The sequence below is a fragment of the Diachasmimorpha longicaudata genome, chromosome 6 (assembly GCF_034640455.1).
Source record: "Diachasmimorpha longicaudata isolate KC_UGA_2023 chromosome 6, iyDiaLong2, whole genome shotgun sequence".
NCBI lineage: Eukaryota > Metazoa > Arthropoda > Insecta > Hymenoptera > Braconidae > Diachasmimorpha > Diachasmimorpha longicaudata.
In genome coordinates this window covers 959508-967720 of record NC_087230.1, presented here as the reverse complement: position 1 = coordinate 967720, position 8213 = coordinate 959508, and the positions used below count along the sequence as shown (strand labels likewise).

The window sequence follows — 8213 nt, the reverse complement described above, 5'->3', positions numbered from 1 at the left end:
CGTGTTGATGAGATCCTGACTGCAATCAGCACCTCCGCAAATGTCATCCACGTACCTTCCTCTAGTGATTGGTTCCATAGCAAGGGGATATTTCGATCCTTCGTCCTCGATTTGCTGTGCTAGGACGCGCACAGCGAGAAATGGAGCTGAGCGAGTTCCATAAGTGACCGTGGTGAGCTGGTACGTGGATATATCTCCAGTTGAGTCTGTCCAGAGTATCTGTTGGAGTGGTCAGTCATCCTTATGCACACGTATTTGGCGGAACATGTTCGTGATATCCGTCATGAATATGAGTTTGTGCTTGCGAGAGTACAGCAGCACGTCTGAGATGTCCTTTTGAAGCTTAGCTCCTGTGTGCATGAGGTCGTTCAATGATTGACCTGTGCTGGAGCTATGTGAGCCGTTGAAAACCACCCTGAGCTTCGTTGTCCCGCTGCTTGCCCTGAGCACCCCATGATATGGGAAGCAGAATTCCGGTGAGCTGTGAGCTTGAGTTGGTTTAAGACCCTCCGAGACCCGCAACCCTCCTGAAGCTGGTGCTTCATGTGCTAAGGTCATCCCGGCGGTCATACAACCTCCTCCTGAGCTGACTTGAGACTCGGCGCATGTGGCCGAGATCCTCGTATTCTGCCAGGAATTCCCTTTAGACCGGTCTGTATGATTGGTTCCTTGAGAACTTTCGATGGAGTCGGTGCAGGCAGGCAAGGGCAGACGATCGAGTATCTCCAAGCGATGATGTTGGAGATTTTAGAGGTAGCCGCACGATGTAGCGGCCTGATGAATCCCTTGTGTGAGTCAGGCGAAAATGAGCTTCACACTGAGCTTCTTCGTCGTCGAGCGAAGTTGGAGCTGCTTCAGGAAACTCCTCCTGAACCCAAAACTTGGTGAGGAGATTGTTGAGGTCGTCATTGGTGGTTGCCAAATAAGTATTGGCCTGGAGCGAAGATTCGGTCCCACCAGTTGGTCCGAAAACGATCCATCCAAGACGAGTAAGCTGAGCGGTCGGTGAGCTAACGCCAGCTGATCTGATGTGTGGGAGGATGAGTTGTCCGTATAAATCAGAACCGAGAATTACGTCAATGGGCGCTGGAGTGAGGAAAACGGAATCAGCGAGTTCTAGGCCTCTGATGTGATCCCATTCGCCGGGTCCGATGAGAACGTTGGTAATGATGACGTGAGTACCTTGAGGACGTAAGCCTCAACCTCGAGCTAAAACAGAGAGCAAGTGGACTGTATAATGAGTTGTACTTTACGTAGTATAGGCCCAGATGCTGCCTCTTCTATGCCGGAGATGGTGAGAGAGGTCCGTTGCCTCGGTAATTGAAGCTGTCGGACGAGATGATTGGAGATGGGCGAGACTTCGGATCCAGGATCGAGGAGCAGGTGAATCTGATGAGGTGTCTGGCCTAGTCGTGGCAGGGATGCAAGACTGGTAGCCTGAGTACTCCTGGCCGAAGATCCTGATAAAAAGTTGAATGGTGAGCGGAGCAAGCGACGGCATTCTGAGCCCCTTCACTTCATTCTGCTGAAGTGCTAGGCTCAGGTTCCTGCACAACCTTGGTCTCCTTGATGGCCGCGTGCTCATAGCAGTAATGAGTGTCTGGGGGGGCGGGGTCTTGGAGATGAGTCGTCTTCCTGTTTGGTTGGAGCAGGACCAGGAGCTGTCTCAACTGTTGTCGGATGCAACAGTGAGTGATGATGACTCAGGTGCTTCATCCACGCGCCTTGCTCACGGTTGACCGCGATTGTGGCCTCTAATAGCGCTGCGCCGGTGAGCACGCTTCTCGAAGGAGCAAAATGGACGGTGAGCGATCTCGGTTGTGTAAGAGGAGTGTCTGAGGAGAGCTGGTGATGGTGAGATATGGCGAAAAAAGGCGAGAAGAGAATGAAGGGCGGGGCGGGAAAATCCGTAGCAAAAATCACAACCGGGTTTGAGTCGAACTTGAGTCAATTTATTATAAAATTTAGTCTAATTGAGTTACAAGATTGATGAACGGTCACTGAATTTAAGTGGTGAGTTTTACAATGAGTCTAATAGTGAGAAACCGAGAGATATATTTAACGGTGAAAAATCAAAGTCGAGTAAAACTTGAGAACACTGATACGCGTGTTATCTGATCGATGTCCACACGACGAGAGAGCGAGTTTGCGAGAGGTCACGGTCAAGAACAATCCTGATCGATGCCACGTGACCCCTTTCCGATTGGTCAAGGGACGTGTTTTCGGGGTTGATGTCTCCGGAAAGTGGCGCCTTAATTAGGCAAAACTACCAAAAGGTTCCCTGGCAACAGCGGTTTGTTTTGGGCTAGCGGTTGAGCGGTCATAGGTTGTAGAGCGCGGGGAAGGGAAGGCTGGAATTTAGCCGGATGCCCAACATAGTATTTTATTCGATTATTACCGCTATTGACGATGATCTCATTATTTATACATCAAGGTTGATAACAATTTTAATAAGTAGGTATTAGTTTGGATGGCTAACAATTTATTCATTTCTCTAATGTTGTGATTCTCTTCCTTCCAGGCTCTCTGGATACTGTGTGCGAGAAGTGCGGAAGTGACACGACTACGACTGCCCACGGTCGCTCCGTTGAGCTCGCGGCAATACGCATACCAAGTCCTAGGCCTCGCATGGTCCAGGTGTTCGCCTCACAAATGGCATACCGCTCTTGGAGCAACAGTATGTCCAGACACTCTTTGCGAATTAGCTGGAAGACCTCTCCGGTTACTGCAATTGAGCAGGACATGTTCAATTACAATATCCTAACATCGCGTTGCGCGACCGGTCCCTCGATCGTGGTGGTCCGGGGAGGATGACCTATTGGAACACGGGGTGCCGGTGAGCCTCCGGTCGCGACGCGATGACTATCGATCCGACTTAAGCTAACGTGGCACTCGCGAATCCTACCTAGTAAATGAGTGGACTCACCGGTTGACGGGCTTGAAGATCCCGGCGTTGACTGGCTCGGCTGAGTCAGTCCCTCGTCCTCTACGATGTCATCTTGAACAGCGCGAAGGCTGGAACCATTCCCTCGTCGGGAGGGCAGTATCGCGGCGCACGGCGGGCGACTACGAACTCTTGAGGGCACCACCCTCCTCCGGTCCCTCGTTGTAGTCGCTGAAGATGTTCCTCTGGCATGCTGGGAGTCGATGCGTAGATTTCGCCGCACGACGGACGGATTATTGTGCCCCCCCGGAGATCCGATTGGGGGCAGCTTAGACTCCGGATTGCCTCTGCAAGAATGCCCTGCCATGGTTGAAAGTAGTCGATATGGTCGCTGGGCGTGCCAAAAAGCAAGAGCTGAAAAGTAAAAGGTAAAAAGGATTAAGGGCGCGGTTCCCCGCGGCACCGAGCTGGGCAGCTCGGGACGCTGGGTGCAGTCCCTGGGAGGGGGCCTTCTGGTTCCCGCCGAGCTGGGTAGCTCGGATCGGGGCCCGGTGGAGGCGCTGGAGGAGTGCTCCCTCTCGACTCCCCTGGAAAGAGGAGCAGAGAGGGAGCAGACCCACAAAAAGGGGGAACCCACCAATTTCACCCGACGACCCACCCCGCGAACCGTGCCTTTCCCGAGGGATACCCAACCACTCCCCCTGAGACCCAGCCCCACATGTGGCGTCGCGTTTTCGCCGGCCTCCACCATTGCGGGAGGTTCCGAGTACTAACGGGTGGCTGGAACTAGCTGCGAGATGCGCAGCGTCCATGCCCTTCGCACTGCGAAGCAGGCTGTCCTCCCGCAACCCCGCGGGGACCCGCCCCCCACCAACCGCTGATTTCGCCCTCCCTGGCGTCACCTGAACGACCACGACCTCTTCCGAAAACCTCCCGAACCCCCCTGAAGGATTCCCAAACGATCTCGCGGGCAGCCCCTCCGAAGCAGTGGCGTAGCTAAGTAACCAAGGGCCCCGGGGCAAATTAAAAAATGGGGCCCCCTGCTGTGTAAACTGATTAGGTTGTATCAAATAAAAATATGAAATATACAAATACTTTAAATATCCTAAGCTACTTAAGCTCTTTTTTGTGCACTGCAGGGCAGGTAATAAAAATATTAAACAGTAACAACATAAATTACAATTAATACTTGGTGTAGGTTTGGCTAATAAAACGAAATAGAGAAGATTCAAGGGTTTATTATTATATTGGTCGGGCATACCAATTGACTAAATAACAATTATATTTACAATTTTTTTCTAGCTTTAGTTTTCGCAAAAGTATCAATGACTTCGTTCAAATCCAGGCTTGACGCGGTTTTGTTTTCAATTGCTATTAGTGATAAATGTCGGAGTCGAGTTTGGCCCATATTATTTCTTAAATAATTTTTTATTATTTTTAATTTGCTAAATGACCTTTCAGCTGCTGCAAAAGTGACAGGAATTGTAAAAAATAATAACAGTGCTGTAAATACTTCCGTTCGGTCACATTCTAGCACTCCATATTTGCTCATTATTTCCTTACATAATTGGTGAATAGTCCATGCTTGAGTTAGTTTAGGTAAAACTAGGTGGTAAATATTAATAAATTGAAGTGAAAAACTAGGGCCTATTAGATCTGAATATTTTCTTTAGAATTCGTCACACTTTTGTAATAAAGTTGCTTCATCAACATGTGATAAAAATGTTGGCGTTAGACAATCGAATATATGACAGACTGCACTCATACCAATAAAACGTGTATCTAATTGAGATATTATTGTGTCTAGTACATTATTGAAAATCTCAATTTAAAATTTTTTTTCTCGGTTTGGAAATCGGTGATCAGCAGCTAATTCATCAAAATGTTTTTTAACTTTTATTTGCCTTTTTTCTTGAAAATGGGTAACAATACCATATTTTCTTGCAGTTTCACTGGCTTTGCACTTGAATAATTCGAAATCATTCCTATAAATTTGCAACTTTGCTTTGATCTCTGCTAAAACTTTACTCGCCTCGCCCAAATTGATGTCGCATTTTTGTAAAGTTTTGGATGAATAATTGATGTCGTTCAATACACTGTGCATGAATTCACAAAGCAACACGAACTCGAAATTTAGCATTTTCGTTTTAATACTCTCTGCTTCACTACGCTCATCTTTATTAGGACTCTTTAGAACTATTTCTGTTAATGCTTTGATAATATCAAAATAACGAAGTTTTATTGCAGATATCGTATTGACCCTACTGGACCATCTAGTCGGATTTAGTTTTTTTAGAGTGGTCCCCGATTCGCCAGTGAATTTTGACAGTAGATCCCAACGTTTGATGCTGTTTCCGAAAAAGTTATACAAATCTTGCAACGTTGCGAAAAAAATCTGTATTTCCACACAACTGCTAACGGCATAATTTATGACCAAATTTAAATTATGAGTGGCACAATGTACGTACTCTGCGTTAGGCTGAATATCCTTGATATGTTTTTGTACACCATTGTACACACCACTCATCACACTGGCTCCATCATAGCCTTGCCCCACACATTTTTTTAAATCAATATTTTTGTCGATAAATAATGCTTTCACTTGGTTGACTAAATCTACTGCGCCATGTTTGATGGCTGCATAAAAGTCTAGAAACACTTCCTTTGCTTCTATATCAATTGGCTGTCCATTTTCCGATCTGGTTATTACTGCATACCTCACAACAATGCTTAGCTGATCTACCTTTGATATGTCCTGTGTCGTATCGATTATGATGGCAAAAAACGGTGACGCTCTATTGGTGCTAGTAGATGGGTTTCGAGTTTGGTCCCTAAGCTCTCAATCATTTCATTTTGAATTGTTGCACTCAGATATCTTGTAGATCCTAACAACATAAAAAAACACAATTTCAAAAAAGTCCTGATATTAAACAGTTACTAATTATAAACAAAATAAAAAGATAAAAAAAACTTAGAAATAATTATTATTACCTTTGGGCATATCCAAAACTTGCCGCAAAATGTGATCATATCGGGCGACAAGCTCTACAAAGGACAGAAAATTTCCGTGGTATCCTTCCTGACTTAAGTCTTCTTGATGTCCTCTCAAAGCCAAAGAACTCTTTGCTAGGGTAAGTATGATATCGAATAACCTTCGAAGAACCATTTTCCAAAATGAAGCTTCTTTGCGAATTTCATTTTCAAGTTCCTTGTCGATAGTATTAGTATCGTTTTTTTTTCCACAATTCATACACAGCACATGCTTCTGAATGGCTACTCGAACAACTGTGTTGTTTAATTCTTTCTGATAAATGCTTCCAATCTCGAATTCCCGCACACCAAACATTATTCCTCTGTGAAGCAAATAACCAGCAGGGTTGACAATAGGCAGCGTCTAGTGTTTTGGAATAACATAACCAAAAACGATTAACTGGCCCGTATTTAGAACACGAAACGTAGTACGATTTTGAAAAACACCTATTGTTCTGGTTGATGTCTGTTGGAAAAGGTCCTGAAGGCTGTAAAGGCCCGATATCAAGAATTTGACGTTTTTCGTTATCACTTAATATTTTGTGCGTGAAGTTTCCCAAGTCATAAGAAGATTTGTCGTACACATTTTCGAAAAATGTAGAGGTCTGTGGTTCCTCCAAACCCTCCGCTCTTATGTGTGTCATGCAAACATCATCCAGGTTCACATGATCGGCGGCGGAGGTATCTCCAACTGCAATAATTGTCGAATCTTCTTCAGTAGGCTTCTCAACCAACACTGCAGTTACCACATTATTTGAGTCACTATCAATAGAAATATTTTGGCCAGATGTACTTGCAGAAGGCTGACTAAAAAACTTGTCAATTTTGGGCAATTTTTGTTTACTATCTTATTTTTCTTGACGTTGTTTACGTTTAAATGCACCACTGGGTTTCTTCTTTTTATCCATAATTTTAGTTTTCTAATTTATTTAAACAATACAATATTCGATTGTGCTGGAGTAGGTAGGTACTCACTGTTCACTGACGACGTCAAAGTAAAATAAAAGGAAAGAGAAACCCAATGATACGCTACAAGTGTCGTTGGGGAATCCCCGGAAAAACAATTATCATCGTTAGTGTTACCACATTTAACGGTGGAGACCATGAACGATCTCCTGGCCGCTGACCTGAATTAATGTACCTACTGCAGGTCACTTGCATTTTTTCACGATATTTCGCATTATACAATGAGCTGTAGCCGAAATCTATAGATTTGACACGATTTATTGACTTAACGGACATCAATATGAGTGGTAAAATCAAATAAAATTGAACCACTATATTGACCAGTACAAAAAAGTTTATTGACATTAGCTTACTTACTCTTGATACAGCATTAATTTTTTAACCGTTCTCGAAAAAAAAATCTTAACTCGAATTCACAATAAAACGCACATCGATGGGGGGGCTCCGTTTGTACTTTTTCAATTGTACAAATGATGAACAGTAGAGAGAATTTTCAAACGTTGAGAGCCCCGGTGTGCAGGGATCCAATTGTCGAGACAAAAAGGTAAGCTGTACATGGGCGCTGGGTCCACATGTACAGCCACATTTTTGTCTCGACAGTTGGATCCCTGCACACCGGGGCTCTCAACGTTTGAAAATTCTCTCTACTATTCATCATTTGTACAATTGAAAAAGTACAAACGGAGCCCCCTCACATCGATGAATAATAAACCGCACATATCACTCTCTGTGAAATTGACAACACTGCCAACCTACAGAAAGAATTTAGAGGAATTCCCTAGGCATAACTTTTGAATTTCTCCCAACTGAGTTGTCATGATTGAAGTGGGGTTGCAACCTGTCATATTTATTTTGAAAATGGGAGAAATTTCCAAATGTTCAGTTCGATCGAGATTTTTGGTAAGGATTCGAGGGCCCCCTGAGCTTGAGGGCCCCGGGGCACTGCCCCGCCTAGCCCCTAGGTAGCTACGTCCCTGCTCCGAAGGTTTCCCAAACGGAGCGACGCCTTTCCCAAAACTCATATATTCCGACAACGGGACCTGCTGTGTTGGAGCCAACAACGAACTGCAAGAAATTTACACATTCCTCCAGAACGCGGATCATCAGGAAAAAATGCTGACGTTTGCCACAACAAAATCCATACAGTGGCATTTCATCCCTCCTCATTCACCGCATTTCGGGGGCTATGGGAATCGGCGGTCAAATCGTTCAAGATCCATCTGAAACGAATCGTTACCAACAAGCTGTTGACACTTGAACAGATCAACACTCTGGTGATCGAAATCGAAGCAGTATTGAACTCCAGGCCTCTGACACCCCTCTCACCAGATCC

General features: G+C 45.0%; 1 protein-coding gene across 4 annotated transcripts; it reads right to left on the bottom strand.

Moving 5' to 3' along the window:
* Positions 1–4054: 4054 nt before the first annotated feature.
* On the bottom strand, positions 4055–7778 carry LOC135163263 (uncharacterized). Of its 4 annotated transcripts, XM_064122529.1 has the most exons (4): positions 7719–7778; positions 7238–7281; positions 5876–6605; positions 4055–5769 (listed from the first exon to the last, which is right to left on the bottom strand). In XM_064122529.1, the coding sequence occupies exon 4, from the start codon at positions 5409–5411 to the stop codon at positions 4713–4715; it is 699 nt and encodes a 232-aa protein (XP_063978599.1). In that variant the 5' UTR covers positions 5412–5769; positions 5876–6605; positions 7238–7281; positions 7719–7778; the 3' UTR covers positions 4055–4712. The 4 variants fall into 3 exon arrangements, with proteins under 4 accessions (XP_063978599.1, XP_063978601.1, XP_063978602.1 ...); XM_064122531.1 differs by lacking the exons at positions 7238–7281; positions 7719–7778 and having other exon boundaries at positions 5876–6237; positions 6347–7185; XM_064122530.1 differs by lacking the exons at positions 7238–7281; positions 7719–7778 and having other exon boundaries at positions 5876–6278; positions 6362–7185.
* Between the last annotated feature and the right edge of the window lie 435 nt (positions 7779–8213).